General features: G+C 37.2%; 1 protein-coding gene across 3 annotated transcripts in view; it reads right to left on the bottom strand.

The window, feature by feature from the left end:
• Positions 1–23125, bottom strand: part of LOC120079772 (putative E3 ubiquitin-protein ligase ARI8) — a 63068-nt gene extending 39943 nt beyond the window's left edge. Inside the window, exons 1-4 of one of the 3 annotated variants that reach the window (XM_039034149.2) lie at positions 22670–23125; positions 18618–18742; positions 18269–18374; positions 18023–18113 (exon numbers count right to left, since the gene is read on the bottom strand). In XM_039034149.2, coding sequence (XP_038890077.2) covers positions 18023–18113; positions 18269–18374; positions 18618–18742; positions 22670–22867 — 520 coding nt within the window. In that variant the 5' untranslated portion in view covers positions 22868–23125. Of the gene's footprint in view, positions 1–18022; positions 18114–18268; positions 18375–18617; positions 18743–19295; positions 19514–21680 lie in introns of those variants that run through there. The other 2 variants (XM_039034151.2, XM_039034150.2) reach the window with 2 other exon arrangements.
• Positions 23126–26848: the final 3723 nt, after the last annotated feature.

Here is a 26848-nt window from a genome sequence, read left to right as displayed (position 1 = left end):
AAGAAGCCAATATTTTCCTCGCTTTATCCACCACCAGACTCCAGAAACATAAGGATTTGAGGTTAGTCCCAACGGAAAGGCCTAGGTAAGAGGAAGGAAGGCTATCAACTTCACATCCCACAACTTCAACCCACCTCTCCAACTTCTTAATCTCACAATTTAGCCCCGTAAAAAAGCATTTACTCCTATTAATCCTCAGCCACACATCTTCGACAAATGCCAAAATGTGATTAAAATTAAGAACAATCCTCATTTTAAACAAATATCTTGCACGAAAAACTTGTAAATAGCTTGGAGAGAGAACACCAGGTGGGGATGCATTTAGTCTTGCAACTTCATATTGATCAATCCATGATAGTGATTTTTCATGAAAAACCCTTTGGTTCCTTTCGAACCAAATTTCAGCGAGCAATGCTTTCCACATTAGACTAAAGTAAATTAGCGTGTGGTTTCATCATAGGACCTCTCAAGATCAAGATTTGGATAACGTTCTCTTTGAATGAGCTGCTAAATACCCACTATATCATTATCATGATCACTACTAGAATTTTCCATAAAGTCATCATCATAACTAACAGTTTCATCCTCATTTTCGCTGTCATTTTCCAGTATCTACCTAATCCTCTTCATCCAATGTTGTTTCTTTTTTTTTTCTTTGAAAGGAAAACAAACTTTTTATTAATTCATAAAAAGAAAGTACAAGAGATGTGTACTTGAATAGGGTCGATACAAGATACAGGATCAGGAGACGCACCCGGGCATCTCAACTAGGTTGACACCCCCTTAGCATCCTCATCATATCCATAGAACTCAGACAAAGACGGAAAATATAAACCTTACAGGAGAATTGAAAAAACAGAAAAAACGCCCTCTTTTGATGGCCAAATTACAAACCAAGAGGGAAAACAAGAGAATCATAAAATAAACCTAGCTACTTAGTCTTCAAATTTGGGTAGTAATGATCCTTCTCCTTGAAACTTAATCAAACTGGGAAGATGAATGCTGGCCAATTCAAACATAAATCTTGAAGTGAGTGAGCTTCAAAGTGCTTTGAAAGAGAACACCATTGACAAGCATTAAGTTTAGCGGCCTCATAGCGGAAGAACCAAGTGTGTTCTTTATCCTGAAAGATTCTTTGATTTCTTTCGAACCAAATTTCAACTAATATTGCTTTTACTGCATTGCACCAAATCAGATTTGGGGCTTTTTTGAGGATAGGACCAGTGAATAACTGCTGAACATTCTATTTACAAGTAAAGTCGAACACCCAGCTGATGTTGAAGGATTTAAAAGGACTAACCAACAATTTCTTGCGAAGAAGCAGTCAAAGAACAAGTGTTGCAAGTCTTCCCCTACTGATTTACATAAAACACATTGATTCAGAGAAATAAAATGGGAGGGCAACTTGTGTTGCAAAACTGATGCGCTATTTAAGGATCCAAACAGCAAGATCCAGACTGTAATATTCACTCTTCGAGGGGCTATTGGTCTTCCACAAAGCTTTTAAAAGGTGGGTGTCAATAGGTGAGGCCAAGGCAAGATGGTTAGACATAGATTTTACCGTGAATAAACCACTTGCTTCTAAGGACCAAGAACGATGGTCAGGTCTAAGAGAGGGCTTTAGATTGGAAATCAAGAGAAACAGAGTCTGAAAGTCTGGTATTTCTTCATCTTTTAACATTCTTCTGAAGGGTAAAGACCAAGATAGGGTTCGAGAATCCCAATTATCCAAAACAGATCCATTTTGGATAGAGGCAGCTCTAAATAAAGAGGGAAAACTGAGTTTAAGGGGTGAATTACCAGCCCAAGAGTCGTGCCAGAAGGCAATTCTGCTACCATTTCCCAATTTGAGGACTCCAAGGACTTCGAAGACTACAAAAAGACTTTCCCAAGTGTGCCAATCACCAAAACTTCTGCCATGAATACTCTTTATAACTTGTGTCCACAGAGAAGAATTCTCATGGAAAAACGGCACCCTCATTTGGCAAGAAGGGCCAAATTTCTGTTTTTTAAACCTCCTAGTGCCAGTCCCCATCTTCAACTTTTTTTTTATACAATCTCCCAATTTACCACATGATTTAGTTTTCCTCCTTTATGTCCTTCTCAAAAGAAATTTCTCATGATTCTTTCCATAGAAGAAATGACCATTTTTGGCATTAAGAAGGAAGACATAAAAGCTCGGTAGATTTGAAAGCACTGAATTGCATATAGTTGCCCTACCACCTCTTGAGAGGTTGTACCTTCTCCATTTATCGAGTTTACCTTAAAACTTGTCTAACACCGACTGCCAAAAGTCTAATTTCTTTGGATAACCGACCAAAGGAAGACCTAAGTATAAAAAAGGCAGCTGTAAAGATTTACAACCTAACCTTGATGCCACGGCTTCTTGCTTGGAGTCTTCAATATTAATTCCACATATGGCTGACTTTTCCCAATTTATTTTCTGCCCGGAGCACCATTCATATAATGTAAGAGTTTTCCAGAGAATCTCTAACATTCCATCATCGTTTCTACAAAATAAGAGGGGTGTCGTCTGCAAATTGGAGAATTGAAATATGGATATTATCCTTTCCTACCACAAAACCTTCATACAAACCTTTTTCATGAATTCTATTGACCAAGGCTGAAAGTACTTCACTTACTAAAAGGAAAAGAAAAGGAGAAAGAGGGTCTCCTTGTCTAATTCCTCTTGATGCCATTATTCTTCCTCTAGGCCTTCCATTGATGAATATGGAGAATTTAGGATTGGATATACAGCCCATAATCCAAGATATCCACTTTGAGTGGAAGCCTTTTTCATGGAGAACTTTTTCAAGAAACTCCCAATCAACTCTATCAAAAGTTTTTTCCAAACCAAGTTTTAGTATCCAACCTTGCTTCTTTTTAGCTCTATACTCCTCAACAGCCTCATTGGCTATAAGAATTGGGCCCAGGATTTGTCTTCCTTTGATAAAGGCACTTTGAGTGGAATTTATTAAGCTTGGCATGATCACCTTGAGCCTTTCCGCAAGCACCTTAGCTATTATCTTATAAATAATAGTAGAAAGGCTTATAGGTCGAAAGTCTCTGATCCTTACTGCTTCCTCCTTTTGAATTAAGCAAATGAAATTCTCCTTTATACAAGAGTTGAGTTTACCGTTGAGGTAGAATTCCTCGAAGACATCTTTAAAATCATCCTTCAACAAATTCCAGAAATGAAGAATAAACTCCACTGTGAAGCCATCTGGTCCAGAGCCTTATTTTTACCTAAGGCTTGAATAGCACTTTTAATTTCTGCTATGATGAATTTTGCAATCAAATGAGTGTTATCTTCAGTTGAGACTTTGACCAAGCCATATTTAAAGGAACTAAATGAGTACCTGAGTCCTTTGTGTATAAATTGGAGAAGAAATCCAATACGATAGTTTCAATCTCTCTGAAAGATTTGGTTGGCAATCCTTGATCGTTGAATAATTCAGCAATAAGATTCTTCCTTTTTTTAGCTGCAAGGAAACGATGAAAAAAAGAAGTATTCTCATCTCCCAAAAGTATCCAATTCAGTTTGCTTTTTTGGATCAGATCTCTTTCTTCTATTTGGTAAAGAGATATTAGATCAGCCTTTAAAGATAATCTAACATCTTTTTCTACTGAAAAGTTCTCAAGGCTGTTGGCTTGGAGGTCTTTTTCATTGATTTCTTTCATCAGGGTTTCTTCTCTGATTTTTTGGGTTTTTTCATGCTCTGCCAGCCATTTTTTAACACTCTGTTTTACTCTTCTTAATCTGGAATATAAAGCAAAACCAGCCCAATCTTGCTGCCCTTTTATCAACAAAGAATTTTCAATTATCCGACAGCATTCCTTATTTTTTAGCCAACTATTACAGAATCTAAAAGGGGAGGGACCCCACTCAAAAGCACCAGCTTCAAAAAGAAGAGGAAAATGATCGAAAATGGTTCGAGCTTGTCTTGACACTCTTGAATTTTCAAAGAACTCATCCCAATTTTGAGAAACAAAAAATCTGTCGATGAGGGATCTTGATGGCAATACTCCTTCTCTTGACCAAGAGAATTTTCCATTGGACATACGAATTTCAATTAAGTTTGACTCTCGAATAAACTTATTGAATTTTGTTATTTCTCTTGTAGATCTTCCTATTGGAAATCTTTCTTGTCTTCTTCGGAAGCAATTAAAGTCCCCTCCGAGACACCATGGCTTATCACAAGATTCTAATATGAAAGACAATTCAGTCCAAAGGCTGTCCCTTTCTCTGTAGCAATTCGGACCATACACATTTGTTATCCAGCAGCTTTTTCTACAAATTGTTTGACATTTTAAGGTCAAAGAGTATGATGCTTTTGAAATCTCTGAAACTGAAATTTTGGCTTCATCCCACATAGATAGAATACCTCCTACCCTACCCGAAGCTTCCACAAAAGCCAAGCCTACTTCTTTAGAGCTCCATAAGCTTTTAATAAAAGGTAGATCAAAGTTGTGTTTTTTTGTTTCTTGGAGAAGAACTATGTCAGGGTTTATTTTTTTCAAGAGTCTTTTGATTGCCAATCTTTTATTTCTATTACCAAGTCCTCTGATGTTCCATGAGATGATCTTCACATTGCTATTAAGGTTTAATGAGCTCCGGACAGATGATTAACCAAAAGTAAGTTCACATTTTTCAATTAGAGAATTGAGCTCCTGAGGTATGCAGTCTTTGTTAATTGCTGTTGAAAACAGGGAACTCTTATTTTCAATCCCCTAATCTTCCTCTGTTTGGAAGAGAAACTTTAAAGCATCCCCACTACCAAAAAGGTCTTCTGCTGAATTTTGTTCAACTTCCTGAATGTCTTTTTCAATTTCTTCACTGCTTGCACTTGTTATTGATGTATTTTCGAAGTCATGAAAGAATCCATGGAATGGAGAATCTTGCAAAAGAGAGGAATTTGGGTCTGAAACTTTGGAAGATGGCTGATTTAAAGGAAGCCGAATAAAAGAACAATTATCTGACCTTTTTGATTTGAAGTCTGGGAATTGTAGCCTTATGCAATAGTCCTCAATTAAATCCGAATTAGAGATGGAGGACCACGACTTGGTAACTGATTTATTCCTTTGCACAAAATGATTGGGGTACGGTATGAAAAGATGTGAGCCTTTTTGAGAAATTGCTGGAGACTAAGTCAATATCTTCTTTTTGATGTTGAAGGGGTGTGACTTGTGTAGGGCTGACTGAAGAGGGATTGGCTGCAGAAACGTCTTCAAAGTCGAAGATCTTTGATGAATTTTCCCCTGCTGTAACTGAATTGATGAAGCTTAAATTTTCAAATGGAAGAGAGAGAGTGCGACGGCTCCTATTAAATGAGGGAGAGCCGTTTTTTTTTACTTTTCTGCTGAACAAGGGGGGATTCGATAAGCATTAATTCCAGTGGTTCCTTCTCTTTCCTCAATAAATGTGACTGTTCAGATTCTTTATCTACAAGTTCACCAACCGGCTAAATTAAAAGTTTCTTTTGCTGTAAAAAGAGAGGGAACTCTTCTGCTCCCTCTGACACATTCGAGATCTTCTGAAAAGGGAGATGAAAAGACTTCACACTCTTATGCCAAGGTGACTTTTGGCCTTCTTCTTGATAACTTCCTTCACGGGCTTTTGAGATACTTAAAACTTCCTGAAGGTTTTGTTGTGTCTCTTCGAATTCTTCTGTTATTTTCTTGCATATTGAGTGTGGATGTTGCTTCAAGTTTTGTTGATCGGGACTCCTTAATAAGGCTGCATACGGATTTCTTGCAAATTTCGGTTTAGAATCTGAGGAAAGAAGAAAGGACCAATCTGATCTAAGCTCTTCAAATTCTAACCCTTCATCTTTCATGGCTTGCTGGATTCGACATATATCAATTGGATTGGAGAACTGATTAAGAAGGAGATCTCCCTTCCTACTTTTGACAAGCTCATCACAATGAATATCGCCAAAGTTTAGAAAAATGTTTCCACGCTTTTCATCTTTAATTTCTATGGTTGCTGGTATGAAACCACAGCTATTCCTTCTTACTTTAATTCTTGCGTCCGTACAATTGATGAAATTAAGAGTATCACTTGCTATACTTTCAAGGCCTCCGAAATATGCTCCTATAGCTTCAAATGTGGCTATGCACCAATAATCCAAAGGTAGGTTATTTACTGAGATCCAACCCCCAAATCCTTTCACTACTGTAGGTCTGCCATGCTTTTCTTTATTCCATCTTTCAAATAGAAGATGATAAGGCCCTATTGACTGCCATATTCCAGGTGTTTCAATCAGATCTTCTAGCTTCCCTTGGCTTAGCTTGATTAAGGATTTGTCTTCGAACAAAGGATTGATGATAACTGGTGTATGGAATACTTGTTTCAAGTTGTCTTCTATTTCCTTCCATTCATTAAAAGCAAAGAGCTTGGATATAATCCATAGCTGGTTAAAGTCTTCTTTAAGTACCTCTTGGTTTTTCTGGACCCAAAAAGCTTGTTTGAAATGCTTCATCTTTGATTCTGAGGTATGCTGCAGGATATAGCTTCTTTTCCTACTATGACTGATTCCTTTTTTCGTGGATCTTCTTTTAATCCAACGGTGTTGATAGTTTTGGTTACTATTCTCTGAAACAGGGGGTGTAAGCTGGGAAGAATCTAAAGAGGGCAAGGAGATTAAGAAGTTACTTACCATATCACTGAAGTCTTGCCATCCAATTGTTCCATCCCCAAAAGGGACGTGAATGTTTTATCTACCTCCTGTCCACGGCCAAACCGCGCATTCCACGAACCATCCTCTGTTGTCACGAAATTTGGAAAGACGGATGACATTTTGATCAACTCTTTCTTTTAGAAGGAAGAATTCAAACATTGGTCCATTCGACAGCTGCTTTAGACTTTCATTTAGCCATTGTAATAATGTAGAAGAGAATAGAATCTTTTGTCTTTTTACCATATCTTCTATGTATATTCCATTGGACACTTTCCACATATAGAAAAAGTGTTCTCCTATTTTGCAGCTTTTTATTTCCATGAGGTCTGACTCGGGGGTAAGAAACTGTGGGGAAGGCACTGGAAAATAGGTAGAGTAAGGGGAAAAAGAGGCAATGTGACTGATCAGAGAGGTTTAGCATCGGTGAAGGGAAAAGGCTCTTCATCCAATAAACCTCGGTGAAGGGAAAAGGCTCTTCATCCAATGTTGTTAGAAAAAGATGGAATAGGTGGGTGGGGGGATTACAAACGGTGAGGGAGAAGGCTCTTCATCCAATGTTGTTAGAAAAAGAAATAGAAAAAGAAGCAAGAAAGTTGAATAAATAATTAGAAAGAAAAACAAAAAAGAGAATAACAAAAAACAAAAAACAAAAAAAACAAAGAAAAAAGGAAAGAAGAATAACAAGAGAAAAAAAAGAAACAATTGAAAAGAAAGATATTAATAGAAATTTAAAAAAAAAAAATAAAAAAACGAAATGGAAACCAAATTTAGTAGAAAAGAATGGTAAAACACACTATGAACAAATTGAAAAAAATAAATAAACAAAAACCAAAAGCAGAGCTGAAAAAGAATAAAGTTCACCTCTTGCGGTGTCGCTTCAAAAAATTTACACTTTCACCTTGCAATTTTTTTCCTTGGCTAATGCAGATTGCAGGCAGCCACTTCCAGTCAGCTTTATATTAAAATAACACAGAAAGAGCCTTATGGATTTTGTTCAACCGCTCCAACTTCTATTTTTCAATGCATTTTATATGTATAATTGGACCCACAGTGGTGGTCCACCATCAAATGAAATTAGAAGACATGCATATTGCTGCCACCACTTGAAGTTAATTCAGCTCAGCATGATGCACCACGTGTGTCCATAGCCACCAACATTCTAAACAATCTTAAGCTGGCTTTTGGAATGTGGTTCTCCAAGGTGCTTAGGTACCTAACAATGGTATTAGAACCGGTAGTCGATGTTCCGGAGAGGAGCATCGGCAGAGATTCTAACCGGATGTTTCCGAGTGAAGTATCGTCGATCTAGCTGCCAGGACATCAACTTTCCAAGGATGGGGTATTGTTAGGAAACAAGGTAGTATGGCTACCTTTGTCCCACATTGGTTAGAATGGGATGACCAATATGATACTTAAGTGGCTAGGCTCTCCCACCTTAATAACTGACTTTTCAAGTGTGGAATTCCAAGGTGCTTAAGTACCTAATAGTTTGTCATAGAACTGTTCAAAATGTCCCTCTAAAAAAATTCCTTGAGAACATTCTCTGATGTAGCCTAAGGAGATAAAATGAAAACTTTCTCCAAAAATCAAATCAAATCAAAGTCTTTATTATCAATCAAAAGTTTCCAATACAAGAAGACAATTTCTCTATTTATAGAGAATTGAAAAGCAAACTAACCCTAATCCTAATAAACCAAGGAAACTAATCCTAATTCTAATCAATCATGAAAACTAATCACAATCCCAATCAATTAAGGATTTGACCATATTACCTAATTTACCCTAATCCTACTACATCATTCTATCCCTCCCGGAAAAAAACTCGTCCTCAAGATTTAAAAAGAAAATGAAGACTACGATAAATAAAATAAAATAAAAATAAGCATTCTTAACATCAAAATATGTTGAAATTGTAAAATAAATTCATCTTCCAAGTTGATTGAAGGCAAATAATAGTGTGGCTTGAGGGAAAAATTGTCCAATCAAACAACATTGCAAAGGAGTTTTTTCTTTTAATAAGAGCAACAACTTTCATTGAGAAAAAAAATGAAAGAATATGAACATGTTTTCATCCTCCTTGTTACACGCAATAACACAAAAGGTTTCGTCCATTGATTCTTCCCCCTCCTTTGACACCTATAACTTTATTTAACAATAGGTTTGATTAACCTTTGTCTTCCATCATCACATTCATCTTTGTTTTCGCTTGAATATGTTTCATTTGTCTCTTCTTCTTCTCCTCCTCCTTCATCACACATCTTTTCTTCTTCGCTTGAATCTGTTTCATTTCTCTTCTTCTTGTCCTCCTTCATCACACATCTTTTCTTCTTCTTCTTCGTGCAATTGGTCTTCCCTTCCAATTTGGCTTTGCTTGAATTTCACCTGCAAGCTTCAACTGTGATTCATTGGATTTTCCTTGTGCAAATTTATAGCTTCGAGTGATTTCCAGCCTTTCTTAAATTTTCCCCAAAAGATCCCAAATTTCATCCATTCCCTTCCAAAAGTCTTATGTTTTGACCTCCGTGTTGGTGTTGGGATGATTTATGGGTATTCTCTGATGTTGGTCATAATAATTACTTAAATCATTTTCTAAATCCTCTTTCACACGCTGATGTTGGTCATAATAATTACATCGATTTCTTGAGAAACCGATTCGATTAGATCGTCAAGCTCTTTGTTGATAATGTCACTTTGTTATTTTAGAATCTTCATCGAAATCTCTAGAATCACTATAATCAAATTTTCAATGTGGATAATAATAAGTTGTTTAAGAAAATCGAGCATGAGCGAAATTATTATGTTGGAATTCTTCTTCTTAATCACTTCAAGTCAGAATTCCAGCACTGCTCTTGGGAGTAAATTTGACTTTCTTGCCTATATCAACTACTATATTTTTTCTTAGGCATCTTCCTTGATCGGTAGTAGTCCATTCTTGCAAATCTTGAAAAAGAATTTTCATATCTGCTTTCTTTTCTAGAATTTAAAGGGTTTCCCTTATGTAGATATGGACTATTCAACAACGAGGACAGCTTATGAAGCTCCCTCTTGCAATTGGCATCGCCAAGAGTTTCTTAATCTTCCACCGGCAGCAATCAACGTTGGCCCAAATTGAGTAGCCTAAGGAGATAAAAGGAGAACCTTCTCCAATAATCAAATCAAAGTCTTTATTATCAAATTCTCACAAAGAAACATGAGAAGGATCCCTTAATCAAATCTAGTATATTTTCAACAAACCAACTTAGCTGGGATTTCGACTGGAGAAGTAGCTTGTTGACTTCCAAATCTTCTACAAAAAAACTTACCAGAATCATGCCATACACAAAAATAGGATCCATTTGCATAACAACTTTTTACTTCCATACTTTACTGTAAATTAGTTTACAAACAAGATGATCGAAAAGGAGAACCCATTGGAGAATTCTGAATCTTTGAACTCCATCTCAAAACTATTTGACAACTAGACGAGTAATCTATCTTATTATGACTGTGAGGTTTCTTGATTAATCAAAGTCTTTATTATCAAATAAAAGTTGTCAATACAAGAAGACAATCTCTCTATTTATAGAGAATTGAAAAACAAACTAATCCTAGTCCTAATTAATCAAAGAAATTAATCCTAATCCTAATTAATCAAAGAAACTAATCCTAATCCTACCTAATAAACCAAGGAAACTAATCCTAATTCTAATCAATCATGGAAACTAATCCCAATCCTAATCAATTAAGGATTTGACCATAAATAGCCTACTTTACCCTAATCCTAGTACATCATTCTCGAAATGAAAAGCTCCATTTCTATTTCAAATAAAAGAAATCCTTAAAAACTTTTTCCCAAAGACAACTTGCTCAATTTCTTCCAAAGTGAAAGAACCTATCATATCTTCCTCCTCCTCAAAAATAGGGCTCCAATCAATCCCTTGGACAAGAAGTTTAGGGGATACTGTAAGACCACAAATTATTTAAACTTATAAATGCAAGGGCAGCAAGGGAATTGAACAAACAACCAAGGGGGCAAAAGAAGGGAATATCGGGTAGAGGACCACAAAACGGTTATAAAGGACAGTAGCAACAGCAAGAGGACGTCAAGGAAGATTTGGGTAAAGGCTGAGTAGGCTTTTTACAGGAGAGGATTACTCGGCTCTCTCAAAGGTGCTGGGGAGTTTATTTTCCATTTTGGTTCTAAGTCTCGATAGTATAGAAGGGAGGGGTGTTGCTACATTTTGGGAAGGATCTGTATTAATGTCTTTTATGGCTGTGCCAAGACTTTTGAGGAAAGTTATATAAATAAGAGATCCACCTCTGTTTTCCTACCTTTCTATTTCCTTCTTCTTTTGCCTTGTTGTCTGTTGTGTGTTTGTGCAGGGTCGAAGAGCCTTACAAGTGGTATCAGAGCCCGCTTCATCCTGGGGCAAACAAGAGCTATGGCTAAAAAACAAATAGAGGAAAGAATGGAAAAAAACGAGAAAGAAGTCTCAGAAATGAAGGAGATGTTGATGGGGTTATGCAAGAACATAGAAAAGCTCACAGAGGAGATGAGAGAAAGCAATGTATCTCGGAAGGCCGAAGAATCGGGGACAACTGAAGGAAGACGAATGAAACTTAAAGGGAAGATCGATGAGGTCAACTCAACATCAAGCACTGGAGGGGGAGGAGTGGATAGAAGTAAATATAAAAGGCTAGAGATACCCGTTTTTGCCGGAGAGAACCCGAAATCGTGGGTGTATAGAGTCGAGCACTACTTCGAGATCCACGAGTTGTCCGATCAGGAGAAAGTGAAGGTAGCAGTAATCAATTTTGGGCCAGACAAAGTCGACTGGTTCCGTTGGAGCCACAACCGAGAGGCAATCAACACTTGGGAGGAGCTGAAGAGGAGAATGTTTGAATACTTCAGACCAACCGGAGAAGGAAGTTTAGGCGCATGGCTGCTGAGGATAAAGCAAGATGGATTGTACACTGACTACGTGAAGAAATTTGTGACATACTCAACCCCCTTGCCTGACCTAGCAGAAGATGTCCTCAAGGATACCTTCATAAATGGGCTGGAACCAACATTAAGAGCGAGGTTATTAGCAGAAAGCCAACCACCTTCGAAAAATGTATGCACAAAGCCCAGTTGGTGAGTGATAGAAGCATGGCCCTGAAGTTAGCCTTAGCAAACCTAGGAGTAGTTGGGCCAGGCAAAAAAGAAGCCCAAGTGAAGGAAGGTGGAACGTCGGATAGAAAAAGCGGGAAAATGGTGGATACTCAAGCGAAAAAACGCATAACATTACCCATGAAAGGCAATCTCATGAGGAAGGACCCGTCGATGAAGCGCCTTTCTGATAGCGAATTTCCTGACCGGCTGGATAAGGGGCTCTGTTTTAGATGTAATGAGAAGTATGCACTCGGACATCGATGCAAGGCTAAGGAAAATCGCGAGCTGATGTTGTTCATTACCAACGAAAGAGAAGAAGCAACCGAGGAGGAGGAGGAAGGAGAAGAACCGAGAGGAAAGGAAGTCTTAGAAGCCGAAGAGACGGCAGAGATTGCGTTGAGATCCATGTGTGGGCTATCAGCCCGAGGAACGATGAAGTTAAAAGGAAAACTGAAGGGAGGGGAAGTGCTAGTGTTGATCGATTGTGGTGACCCACAACTTTGTTCACCAGAAGATAGTAAAAGAGTTACATCTTCCAATAGACAAGAACTTCTTGGTGATAATTGGGAATGGTGCAACCATACGAGGGGAAGGACTATGCAGAGCAGTAGAGTTGAAGCTCCCCAACTTAAATATGAAGGCTGATTTCCTGGCGATTGATCTAGGACAAATGGACCTGGTGTTGGGGATGCCATGGTTATGCACAACAGGGTTTATGGGAGTTCATTGGCCCTCACTAACCATGTCTCTTTTGGCAGGGGAATCACAGGTCATGCTGCACAGTGATCCATCTTTGACCAAAGCAGAAGTATCTTTCAAAGCCTTGACAAAAGCTCGGCAAGCAGAGGATCAAGGGTTCCTAGTGGAATTCCAGAATTTCGAGTTTGAAAATAAGGAAGGGGATGAGGAGTTGAACGTACCAAACAAAGAAGGACTACCAGTCATGATCAGAGCCTTGCTAGATCAAAACATGGATATATTCGAAGAACTTACAACACTTCCTCCTAGAAGAGCAGTCGATAACCGCATCCTGATGAGTGCAGACCAAAAGCCCATCAATGTGAGACCCTACAAATACAGCCATAACCAGAAAGAAGAGATTGAAAAGCTAGTGAAAGAGTTGCTCAAGGCTGGAATCATATGACCAAGCCATAGCCCCTACTCCAGCCTTGTTCTGTTGGTGAAAAAGAAAGATGAAGGGGGGAGATTTTGCATCGACTACCGGAAGCTAAACCAGGCGACTGTGGCCGATAAATTTCCCATACCAGTAATCGAAGAGCTGTTGGATGAGTGGCACGGAGCAGCAATCTACTTCAAGCTCGACCTAAGATCGGGCTATCATCAGATCAAAGTGAGCGAGGGAGATATTAAGAAGACAGCTTTCAGAACTCATGAAAGACACTACGAGTTTCTAGTGATGCCTTTCGGTCTTACAAACGCCCCAACCACCTTCCAATCACTCATGAACCAGGTATTTCAGCCATTCCTTCGTAGATTAGTCCTAGCTTTCTTTGACGACATTCTGGTGTACAGTCCAAACATCTCGACTCATGAGACTCATTTGGGAATAGTATTCAACGTCCTTCGTGACCATAGGTTGTTTGCCAATAGAAAGAAGTGCACATTCTGTCAAACCAGGGTCCAATATTTAGGTCACTGGATTTCAGCCCAAGGGGTGGAAGTGGATGATGGGAAGATTAAAGTTATGAGAGAATGGCCCTAACCAAAGAACGTGTCCGAGTTGAGGGGTTTCTTAGGTCTCACGGGTTATTATAGGAGGTTTGTACAAGGATATGGAAGCATCGTAGCCCCCCTCACCAAGCTCCTTCAGAAGAATTCGTTCATGTGGGATGAGGAAGCCACTCAGGTGTTTGAAAAGCTTAAGCAAGCCATCGTGACAGCTCCAGTATTAGCCCTCCCTGATTTCTCCAAGACATTTGTGATAGAGACCGATGCTTCAGATTTGGTTTAGGAGTCGTGCTATCGCAAGAGTCAAAACCAATAGCATACTTCAGTCAGAAACTATCAGAAAGAGGTCAAGCCAAGTCCATATACGAGAAGGAATTGATGGTTGTAGTTCTAGTCGTACAAAAATGGAGACACTACCTGTTGGGAAGCAAATTCACGGTGATATTGGACCAAAAAGCTCTCAAGTTTCTGATTGAACAACGAGAAGTTCAGCCCCAGTTCCAAAGATGGTTGACAAAGCTTCTAGAGTACGACTTTGAGATTCTCTATCAACCAGGCCTGCAAAACAAAGCAGTGGATGCATTGTCTAGGATGCCGACTCCCGCGGAATTGTGTACTAGGAGCCCCGACTATAATAGATATTGAGGTAGTACTAAAAGAGGTTGAGGAGGATGAAGAACTCCAAAAGATCATAGCCATCTTGAAGGAAAATCTAGAGGGAAAACCGAAATACAAATGGCAACATTACCGGTTGTTATATAAAAACGGGTTGGTACTCTCTCGAAAGTCTAGCTTCATTCCCTCATTACTGCATACATTCCACGATTCAGTGTTAGGTGGTCACCCCAGGTTCTTGAGGACCTATAAAAGGATGAGTGGGGAGTTGTATTGGCAAGGGATGAAGATGGACGTGAAGAAATATGTAGAAAGGTGTGAAATCTGTCAAAGGAACAAATGTGAAGCCCTGTCACCAGTAGGTTTATTACAACCTCTCCCCATCCCTTGCCTGATTTTGGAAGATTGGAGTATGGACTTTGTGGAAGGCTTGCCAAAGGATGGGGTTTATGACTCCATAATGGTGGTGGTGGACCGTTTAAGTAAGTATGCGCACTTCATACCACTCAAACATCCTTTCTCGACCAAGCAAGTAGCAGAAATATTCATCCAAGAAGTTGTGCAACACCATGGGGTTCCTTTATCAATTTTAACGGATAGAGATAAAATATTCTTGAGTAACTTTTGGAGGGAAATGTTCATGACTATAGGAACTCAGCTGAAGAGAATCGTTCCATCCCCAAACCGATGGACAAATCGAGAGGGTGAACCGCTGCCTAGAGACATATCTCCAATGTTTTTGTAATGAACAGCCGACGAAATGGAACAAATGGATTGCTTGGTTTGAACTATGGTATAACACGACCTTTCACATCTCTATAAAGACGACCCCTTATCAAGCAATTTATGGAAGGCCTCCCCCACCCTTAGTCACGTATGGAGATAGGAAAACCCCCAACAACTCAGTAGAACAGTAGCTACAAGAAAGGGATCTAGCCCTTAATAACCTGAAGGAAAACTTAGCCATTGCACAAAATCGGATGAAGAAACAAGCAGACAAACATCGAAGAGAATTGACTTTTGAAATTGGGGAAGAGGTCTATCTGAAATTGCGACCCTATAGGCAGAAATCCTTAGCAAAGAAGAGGAGTGAGAAGCTGGCACCGAGATTCTATGGACCATATCAAGTGATCAAACGGGTGGGAGAAGTCGCTTACAAGTTAGCCTTACCTGCTAAGGCTGCAATCCACAACGTGTTCCACATATCCCAACTAAAGAAGAAGCTGGGACAAGTCCACCCAATCCAACAGCATCCACCAATCCTCCAATCCTGACAGAAGAATTTGAGCTACAGACTATACCGGAGACAGTCCTAGGAGTAAGATGGAATGGAGACCTAGCTACCAACGAGTGGCTTGTCAAATGGAAAGGGTTGACTGAGAATGAAGCTACATGGGAGGCTGTCCATGTCATGAATCAACAGTTTCCTCATTTCCACCTTGAGGACAAGGTTCACTTCGAGAGGGGAGGTATAGTAAGACCACAAATTATTTACACTTATAAATGCAAGGGCAGAAAGGGAATTGAACAAACAACCAAGAGGGCAAAAGAAGGGAATATCGGGTAGAGGACCACAAAACGGTTATAAAGGACAGCAGCAGCAGCAGGACGTCAAGGAAGATTTAGGTAAAGGCTGAGTAGGCTTTTTACAGGAGAGGATTACCAACTCTCTCAAAGGGCTGGGGAGTTTATTTTCCATTTTGGTTCTAAGTCTTGATAGTATAGAAGGGAGAGGTGTTGCTACATTTTGGGAAGGATTTGTATTAATGTCTTTTATGGCCGTGCCAAGACTTTTGAGGAAAGTTATATAAATAAGAGATCCACCTTTGTTTTCCTACCTTTCTATTTCCTTCTTCTTTTGCCTTGTTGTCTGTTGTGTGTTTGTGCAGGGTCGAAGAGCCTTACAGATACATTCTGGCCATAAAGATTTGAGCAAAAAGATATAACCTCTTCCTCGATCTCCTCAACCTTCCTAATGATCTCCCCAAAAAGAAATTTGGATTTGGCCTTTATTAACTTCGAACTCTTTGACTATTAAAGCCTTCTTGGATGATTTGGCGGGCACTGTTGCTTCTCTTTTAGAGGACCTTTACATTGCAATTTGGAAGGATAAGTATTCAAAGAAGATTAAATTTTTTTCTTCGGGAGCTTAGCCTTTGAGCTACCAATACAACTGATCGTTTGCGAAGGTGCATGCCTTATATGGTTTTATCTCCTTGGTGTATCATGTGTAAATCCAATGAGGAAACTCCGTGACATCTTTTCATGCATTGTTCGTTTGCTTATCGTTTTTTGACGACTATGTTGGGGGCTTTTGGTTGGTCCTTGTCCTTCCCTTTCCTATATGATTCATTATAGCTCCTCTTCGTTATTTTAGCGGTTCATCCATTTCGTGTTATTGAAGAGGCCCTTTGGCTTACATTGAATCGTGCTTTTTATTTTTTTCTCTTTTGGGGTGCTAGGAACGGTCATCATTTTAGGGAGGTTTCCTATAATTTTGATCTTTTTTTTTTTTTGAACTTATTATCTCTAATGTGTTTTCAGTTGTGTGTACGAAAATACACCCATTTACTTTTTATTTTTGGTATCGTTGCCAGAAATACACACCCATTCACTCTTTATAGTTCTTCTTAGTTAATCTCCAATTCGATACTCTTTTTGTAATCACCTATTGGTGTTCGGAGTTTTTCTCCTTGTTTCATTTATCAATGAAAATGTGTCTCTTTCCATTTTAAAAAAAAAATGATCAAATGACCAATTGTGTTCCTACATTTTCGGCCACTCGCTTCTCTATGTAAAAAGAAAGTGTTGCAATCTCCTTCCTTAGCCCATTTGACGTTGGCTTTTTGCCTCCAACTACTAGATTCCTTCCTAATTACATCTGGGAATTCTAACTTGAGAGAATTTCGCACTTCTTTCATAGTAACATTGAGCCTACCCTCGGCTTCCAACTCATCAAACTCAAATATCTTAGCCAAAAGCTCAAAAATCTTGATTTTGATATCTCCAAAAACTAATTCAAATTTGTGTTAGACATTTTTCTTGCATTCATCACTTTCCATGAAACAATCTTCCCATCCTCCTCCACCTAACTTTGCTTCTCTGATTAATGACCAATTAATCTTTTTTTGAAAAGGAAACGATTCATTATATTAAGATAATTGTGAGCTAAAGCCCAAAGTACAAGAGGATTATACAATGAGCAAAAACAAAGACTATAGGATCAGCAAGCGCATCCGGGCATCTCAACTAGGTTGACACCCCCTTAGCGCCCTCATCACATCCAAGAAAAGAGAATTAAAACTAATAATAAGAAGTCAAAAACATGAAACAAACAGCATAACGAGGCCCAAACAATGGCCGAAGAAGGGGGGAACTTAAAAGAAGAGATGAAGGAAAGAAAGAAAAGACAAGCTGAAAAAACGAGGGAGAGCAAACAGCTGATGAAGCTAAGATCCACCGTTGGGATGGGAGACAAAAGCTCTCCAGTTGAGGATGAAATCCATTAAACTATAGCTATTAAAGTAATGATCAATTACATCTTTATCTTGTTCTTTTGCTTCTATGGACGAGGAGGTATTTCTTCCTAATTCCCATGAAAGATGAAGTACTATTTTGCAAATATCTTATCCTATAGCCTTCTCAACTTATTCTTTTTAATCAAGGAGAAGAACAAGCTCCCAAGTCATTGCACTTTCATTCTTTTTGTAATCTTGTACAAATGACAACCTCCTGGTGGGTAGTTTTACACAGGAAATTCTTTTGTAATAATAGCTCATCAATGACTATTAGAGATTTGAAGGCTCCTTTTGCATATAGCTTGTTATGTAGGAAAAGAAAAGGCTAGAACCAAGCAGATATAACAGAACAGTTAACAAAGACGGCTTGTCATGAGTTAGCAAACCTGTCCAACACGCATTGCACAATGGATGACCACAAGCAGCAGACTGGATCTTATCACGTGAATAGATTTCAAAACATATACCACAAGGTAGCTGCCAAAAAATAAGGTATATGTATATCATAATACTGTTTACATTCTTAATTTTACCCAGCAATTGTTAATGCAAAAACAATTACCAGAAGCTCAATGAAACTAAAAATTAAAAAAAAAAAAAAAAAAAAAAAAAAAAAGAGAGAGATTGCTTACTTCTGCTTCATTGGAATGTCGCAAAATTGGTTTTTCTAGTAAGCCAACAGATCTACGGACCTTTTCTTCATCTGCAAACCATTCATCATGCACCTTACTGACACTCCTGCAAAGCAAGATCGTTGTAGAATCCCTAAAATTTAGAACATGAAATTGGGCATATGATATTTATAAAGTGGAAAAAACACGAAGTGAGCCGGGACATATTATGTAAGGACCTCAAGAACATTATTGTGGTGCAATAACTAAATCTACAATGTTATGTAATAAGCGTATACTTCCATTAATAGGGTTCATTATGTCAATCATCTGTATTCAAGTACTTGACATACAGGTCATAAATTTATACCAGTTGTAATATCGGAGCAAGATGCTCGCGGCTACTTTTGAAATAGAAAGAACAGTGGATACTCTCATGATGTCTTCCTCCTGTCGCTGCTGTATATCTGCCTCGGCCAAGATTACATAGTTTTGCTGAAAGTGTATACAGATGGATAATTGTGAGACAACAAACGAAATTACAAATGGAGCCTCCAATCTAAAGGATTACAAAAACATTTCAAATGGGTAAAAAAACAAAGTTAAACCATAATTACAAGGGGTTCAATTTACACCAAGTGAGAGCTAAGTAAGACGATATGGATGAATCAAAATCATGTTTCTTGTCGAAGAAAGTAAGAGAATTCCTTTCCAACCAAGTAGACAAATAGAACGTCCTAATGAAATTCAGTCACAACGTTTTCTTCTCATTAAAACGATAGCAAATGAGAGCTAAGTAAGACAAGATAGAGTTACTGAACAATTTTTGCACATAACACAGTGGGGGTGGGGTTAAATAAAACCGTGGGGACCTTCATTGAAGCTTGACTTCAGTGTTTAAGCATGAATGGCTAAATTCCCAATTAAAAAACTCAACGATTTTAGGGAATTTTCCACCCCAAATGGCTCAGCAAAGATCTTAGTTTCATTGGATGCTATTGGAAGCCAAAGACCTAGGTGAAGATACCATTTCTGACAAGGGTCCTACCCATGAGTCTTCATGAGCTGATACCATCACTGGGAAAGGGCATTGAAAAGCATAGCCCATTGCCAATTTTTACTTCACTAAGATTACTCCTTGACCAAATATTCCAGGTTGCCGCTTCACTATTCCACAATTCAAAGATGGCAGCTTTTTTTTTTAGAGTCCTGTCCAAATCGTTAAAAAAAAAAAGGAAAAAAAAAAAAAAAAAAAAAAAAAAAAAAAAGGACAAACAAACTTTTTTAGCGAATCTGCCACCCCAAATGACTGGGTAAAGATGAACTTTTCTTTGGATGCCACTCGAAGCCAAAGACCTAGACGTAATTTAGAGGTGAAGATACCATGTTGAGGTTCCATACCATGAGTCTGCACAATACAACTGGGGAAAGGGCATTTGAAAGCATACCCCATTCGCCGATTTTGACTTCATTAACATTTCTTCTTGACCAAATCTTCCATGTCGATGTTTCACTATTCCACAATTTAGAGATGGCAACTTCCTTTTTGAGATTCCAAATAAAATGCTTATCTTTTTTAGGAATCTCGCACCCCAAATGGCTCTCTAAAGCTCTTTTCATTGGATGCCACCGGACGGCAAAGACATAGACAAAGATTTAGAGGTGAAGATATCATCTCTATCAAGGTTCCAAATCCATGAGTCTTCACAATCAGATGGCACAATCAAAGAAGGGGCATTAGAAAACATAGCCCATTTGACAATTTTAACTTCATTAAGATTTCTCCTTGGCCAAATATTACATGTTGCTGTTTCACTATTCCACCATTTAGAGATACTAGCTTTTTTTTTTTTTTTTTGAGAGTGACTGAGTGAGAACAAATAATGAGGGATAACCATCTATAAGAGCCCTATTCCCTACCCATTCCAGCCAAAACCAAGAATTGTTGCCCCTACCAACTTTACAAGTGACAGGTTTGTAGATAGTGTTTTATATTTTGTTGATGTGTTTCCAAGCACCTTTTGCTGTAGAAAGGGAAGACTGACCTGGTTTGAGATCAAAGTGTAAGGAACCATACTCTAAAGCAATCACCTTTCTCCATAAAGCAAGTTTTTAAGCCTAAAATCTCCAAATCCATTTGGCTAAAAGTGATTTATTTTAGTCGAAAGCCTATGATCCCCAAGCCACTCAATGAGAGGAAACTTCAACTTTATCTCGATTAAGAAGATGAGAACCCAGGTGTTTGGGGTTTTCCTCTGATTTCATTTATCAATGAAATGTTTCTTTTTCCAAAAAGAAGATGAGAACCCAATTTCTCTTTGTTGTCATTCCAAAGAGTTACAAAAACTACAAAGCAATGGTTCAATTCAAATGATGTCGATACCTTGGAAGGGATAGGGAAAAGTGAGAAGTAATATATTAGGAAGCTAAGAAGCACCGACACTTCTAAACTAGCGGAGTGTCGGTGTCAGACACGTGTCGGACACCAACACGCTCCGACACGTCAGCTGGCATGTCCATTATTTCATTATTATTTTTTTGTTTTCTGACACATGTAGGACACGCCAAGGACACTCCATATGCAAAACGATTTTAATAAATAACGTTGATAGCTCATTTAAGAGGTATTTTAAGCCAATTAAAATTAACTATTCAGCCGAACATTTCCAAAATTCTAGAGTGTTTACACACTTTCTCCATCTAGAACACTTCACCCACAAGACTTAACCCACAACCTTTTTCATACTTTTTGTTAAATATAAGTGCACATATTTCACAATATAACAAATTATGCACACATATATTTATTTTTGAAAAATAAAGAAATAAATAAATAGCATGTCCCTAATGTGTCATGTCCTACTTTTTAGTAAATTGGAGTGTTGTCGTGTCGGTGTCGTGTCATATTCGTGTTGCGTGTCAATGTCCATGCTTCTTAGTCAGGAAGGTTGGACAATGTTAGCTTGGATAAGGGCGAGTTGGCCACCCTATGAAAAGAAGGAATGTTCCCATAAAGTGAGCCTTTTATTCTTCCACCTTCTCAATAATTAGAGCCAAAACAGAGGAACATTTAGGCTTATCATTTAGAAGCAAGCCACAGTAGGTAGCAGGCCAAATACACTATTTGCAGCCATACTTGTTGCCTAGAGTGGAGACCAATCAAGGATCCATGTTGATTGCCAAAAATTCTAACGTTAGACAATTAATAGTGAGACCCAAAGCTCTTTCAAAGAGCTTGATGAATGTGATAGGTTTGTCAAGGTGTGTGACTTTGTGGATGAGAAGAACATGGTATCATTTGCAAATTGAAGATGCATAATAGTTAAGAAGCAACATTCTTTACCACAACAAATCATTTAATCAATCCATCACTTTCCGCTTATAACACCCTACTAAGACAATCCATGATAAGAATTTAAAAAGTAAGGATCACCTTTCCAAAGACCCCTTGAGGCCATAATCTTTGCACCAGAATTGCCATTTATAATATTGGAGAAATTGTATGAGGAAATGAAGCCTTGGATCCATCTTCTCCACTTGATGCCAAAGCCTTTGATTCAAAAAATGAGATCAAGGAAATCCCTCTGTCTCTTTGAGGAAATAAAGCAACAATAACTTCCCAAAGCCACTCTCTCCTGCCTACTCACCCACCCTCATTTCTTTTCTTTTCTTCTTTTCTTTTTCTTTTCTCTCTCTTTCCTACTAGCAAATGTTCTAGAGGAGAGCACCACAAGCATTAGTCCACAAAACCCACCAACAGTTCCTGAATCTTGGCTCTACAATCGCCTAAACCACCAGATTACCGGCCAATCTAGTCCAAAACAAGCCCTGTAGAGAAGGAAAGCTTCCAAGAGCATAAACCACAAAGTTTATTCCCTGGCAGAAAAAAAATTCGTTTTTGGTTCTCTCTTGTTATTAATACTATTTTGCAAGAGTTAGATAAGCCACTGCCAGCAGGCTCAGCTGCTGCGCTCTACAACAAACCAGACCAGCCATTATGCTTCAAACTCAACCTCGACAATACATGGAACACTCTAATTCTTCCCGAGAAGTATCACATTTCAAGATACATAACTAAAAATAACAAACTTCAAGAGTTCAATTGCACTTGAGTACCCAATTAAACCATCAAAACGAAACAAACCCATATGAAGAGAATGATAAAAATTATCATGACCAATGTGGCTATCATCATCAACAGAATGATAAAAATTCTCTAGCTACGCATTTCTAGAAAGAGACAAAACAATCCCCATCTCATACTCGAATATGGAAAGAAAAACGGAGGAATAAAAAAGAACTGGAAATTCAGATTGGTAAAGAATAGAACAGAGCAATCAACAAACACCAGAATTCGCAAAACTACAAATTATGAAATGCCCATGAAGAAACGCAAAAAGTTCGAGAGTCGAACAATATGACCTGGTGCCGATAGGAGACCATGTCGTCGGAATCGTCGGAATCATTATCAACAAACTCGTAATCACCGACATCAGCATCGTCGCTGTCGATGGCAGCAGCATCGTCGTCTCCGCCACTGTAGAAGTCCTCCTCATTGTCAACAGAGTCGTCGTCGTCGTCGTGGGCATCGTGCATGTCGAGCTCATCCTCCGATTCCATTTATGCTCGGACCCTTTTGGAAGCAGAAGGCCCCAACAAGGACTCGATGGAAATTGAGATTGAGGAAGTGATGAAGAAGTAGGAAGATGAAAATGCGAGTGATCGAAAGAGGTGGAAATGGGAGAGTGGGGAAAGTGAGAAGAAAGAGGTAGTGGTTGATGACTGATAAGAGAACAGAAGCAAAAGTAGGGGTTCGTACCAAAGAGAGATGGAAAACAGAAGTCAGAATTTCAAATTAATATTTCCTTTCGGCTCAATGTTTTTTCTTCTATTAGATAATGGATTTAATAGACAAAATTTTTGAAAATATTTTTAAACATACGTAATTTCATTCTTTAGTGTTAAACAGTATCAATCATAGGAGTCTACCATTCATATGGATGTCTATCACTAGAAATGTCCATATAATATACAGGATCAGAGTCCGTGTGAGAGAGAATGGGAAAGATTTTTCCCTATTGACTAAATAGAGACGGGATTCCCCGATCTCGATCCCGACGAATATATATACTCAACTAACTAACATATGACATATATATAATAACACATATCCATCATACATATAATATTATATGTATATATATTATAAAATTGACATCAATAATTACTTATTTTTTATTTTTTTCATCTCAATTTTGTATGATTTAATAAATTTTTAAGATATGCATCTTTCACGACCATGAATGTTATAATATTTAAGTTGAAGGCTAGACTTGCAATATTTAAAATTTAGTAACTATGATATTAAATTTTTAAGTTATCTTTGAATATAAAATATTATTGTCTTTATTAGAAAAATTTATAAATTTTTCTTTGAAAAGAATGCATTGAAAATGGTCCATTTGACTAATAAATTTTCATTAAGGTTGAGCATAAATAGTATAAAAGTGGTTAAAAAATAATAAATAAAAAAATAAAAAAAATTCCCCGCGGGAAACCCGATTCCCTGAATTCCCCGTCGGAGAATCCCGCAGGAATTTTGCAGAGACGGGGATTGAAATAGATAGCGGGGATGGGACGGGAAGGTTTCCCCGTCCCCGTCCCGCGCCACCCCATAGACATCTCTATCTATCACTATCAATCACTATCAATCATTGGTACACAATAATTTTACTAATAAGTTAGCTCATTTTATAGTCTTTTTTTTTTTCTATCTTAGATTTAGTCTTCACTTGATTGCTAGATTTCACAATATTACATTTTTTACAAAATTTTTATTTTGATTTCTATTTAGTCTCTATATTTCAGAAGGTTATAATTTTACTTTTGAGACTTTAATTTTGTTTGAATTTAGTTTCTAGACTTCTTGATTTATACGTAAAATCTCGATTTTTTATTAGACCTAAAATATAGGATCAAAAAGATATTCGTCCCTTTTTCTTTTTAAGTTTTTTTTTTTTTTTTTTGGTTGCGGTGCCATATTGCATGAGCAATTGAATTTTCTTATTATCTATTTTTTAAAGGAATTTCAACGTTTGATCTTAGGTTATTATATATGTTTTGATCTTCAATTGGTTACTGCCTAGTTGGTCGGAGAGTATTCTTCATAAATAACCTTTCAAGCATAATATGTCTATTTAAAAAATAAAAGAAATTAAAAAAAAAACTTTTTAGAGTTGTTCGAAGTGTTGAGTTAGATTATAAAGTCGAGAGTAATGTATCTTTGGGGTAAGAAAGTTTGTATTTTTTGTGCAGAGTTAAGTTATTAAATTAGAGGAGTATGGTGTAATTCGGTTTTTTTAATCGAAAAACTTTTTCTGGTGGTTATTTTTATTTGCTTAATTTTTTTATTTAACCCTTCAAGTGCATATATATATTTTTCTTAAATATTCAAGATTCAATGGAGATGTCAACTCAAAACCTTCAAATATCCTATACAATTTTTCATGTGTAACTATTATAAGGTGGACAAATAATCTTGTTTCATACTTTTCACATAAAGTGGAATTATAAGTGTTAATTTGCACATTAAAAAAAGTAGGCCATCGAGGGGTTTAGGTTTTTATGGCCTCTTATGTTAAGATTTATTATGTATGTAGGTTGGTGTTAGGAATGTGAACAAATTTCTACATTAACTAGATATGCGATGATCATTGGTATATAAATGAGGATAAGTGTCTCTTTTGGTAGAGAATCTGAAAAAAGAAATTTGAAAACAAATTATTCGATGAAAACAAAGTTGTATTTCATGTTTTCATATATGTGTTTGGTAGCAGATTTAGAAACAGATTCTAATTTAAATAATTATTTAAAAATTGATTGATATTATATTTATAAATCATAAAATTTGTTGTAGTTGCCTACTAAATATTAGTTGACAAACTATTATTAATTTATTTATGAACATGTTTTATGTTAAATTTACTTGTATAATTATTATTTTGTCATGTTGTATAATCTATTATACATTACATAATATATATTTTACTTTTCAAAAAATGAATTGAGATTATAATATGACATAATTCTAAGTGTTTATATCTTTATTTAATATAATTATGCATTTTAAAATCTAGATATAATAAAAATATAAAAAATATCGTTTTCAAAATATGCAACAATCCATAGGGTTTGTGCAATGCATGAAACTGATAGTGAAGATCTGGACAGTGGCACTGCGTTAAGGAGCACGTCGATTGAAGAAAGATGGCTTGGAATGAACAACAGTGTCGCAATGTTATTGGTGGCATTGTCCACCGTTGCGACAATTTTGGAAAATGTTTCCTATTAATCCTAGGGTCTTCCGTCATTAATGGGATCGATTGGGTAGTAGAAATTTGTAAATACCATGATGTAGAAATTTGTAGAGACCATAGAAAAATAACGTGTAGGTCTTTAAGCCCAACTATAAGAGCAAAATTTCACTTACTTTTAGGTAATAGAGGAAAAGGTTAATCTCGAATTAATTTATGTTATGATTGTTTGTTAATTTTTGGATTTTTGTTTTATATCCTATTGACACACACAACTGTATTGTTGTTGTGGCCATTTAATCAATCAAATAAAATTTATAATACCGATCGTGAACATCAACTAGCAAGTAGTATCATTAGCAAGACCAAGTCAAATCTGCACGGAAGCGTGAATATAGTTTCAAACAAGTCAGGATTAGCTAAAGCGATAAATGAGGGATTTGGTGTGGTTGAGAACTAAAGTGCAAAAAAATAAGGTGCAAGAAAGTAAAAGTGTAGGAAAATAAAACGAGTATAGCTTAGGAGTTAGGATCCACCCAATTGCTTAATTGATCATAAGATTTCTAGAAATTATTTCTTATGCATGAGTGCGCTTAGCCTTTTGGGATTTATGCCCTAAAGCCTCATAGTTTATTAGTTGATTAATTTAATCATTAATTATGCAATATTAATTTATCCATTAACTAGAAAAATCCAAGGTTATTGCATGAAGCCTTGAACATGTATGTAGTTGACATGCGGATGGATCATGTTTAAGAAAAACCTAAAGGTCTATAGTATACGGATATCCTCGTGACATTATGAATACGGTCTACTTTGTAATAGTTATAAATGGTTTGATTCAGACCGTTCATGTAGAGACATGTGAGTGGGAGTATCCTATATAAAGAGTTTGTATAAGACGAAACAATGAGATATTTAATCTCTTTGTACGTTAATTGATGAGATTAATATTTTATAGGATGATCATGTTCGACTTGATCTTAATCCTGAGTGATTTATGAACTCCTATTTATAAGGTCAATCATTTCATTGTACGGTGAGAGTGTCCCCAAGTTGCCGACTCAATAAGCCTACCATTTCGGGGACTTAACTAAATGGGGAATTGGGAACATAGCTTCATAAGATGGAATTCATCCCTTCTCGCATAAGGTAAGTAGATAAGTAGTTCCTTTAAATATTGGTTTCGGGTCTTGAATAAAGGGCCACACCCTCTCAATGGCCCAAAAGGAACTTAGTTTATGGTTTGATCATAAACAAATTATTCATTAGAGGGATCAGTGGTACT

The sequence above is a fragment of the Benincasa hispida genome, chromosome 6 (assembly GCF_027475165.1).
Source record: "Benincasa hispida cultivar pf3 chromosome 6, pf3_genome.v1.1, whole genome shotgun sequence".
NCBI classification, from domain to species: domain Eukaryota; kingdom Viridiplantae; phylum Streptophyta; class Magnoliopsida; order Cucurbitales; family Cucurbitaceae; genus Benincasa; species Benincasa hispida.
The sequence above is the reverse complement of the archived record's forward strand: the minus strand, read 5'-3'. Positions and strand labels throughout refer to the sequence as shown.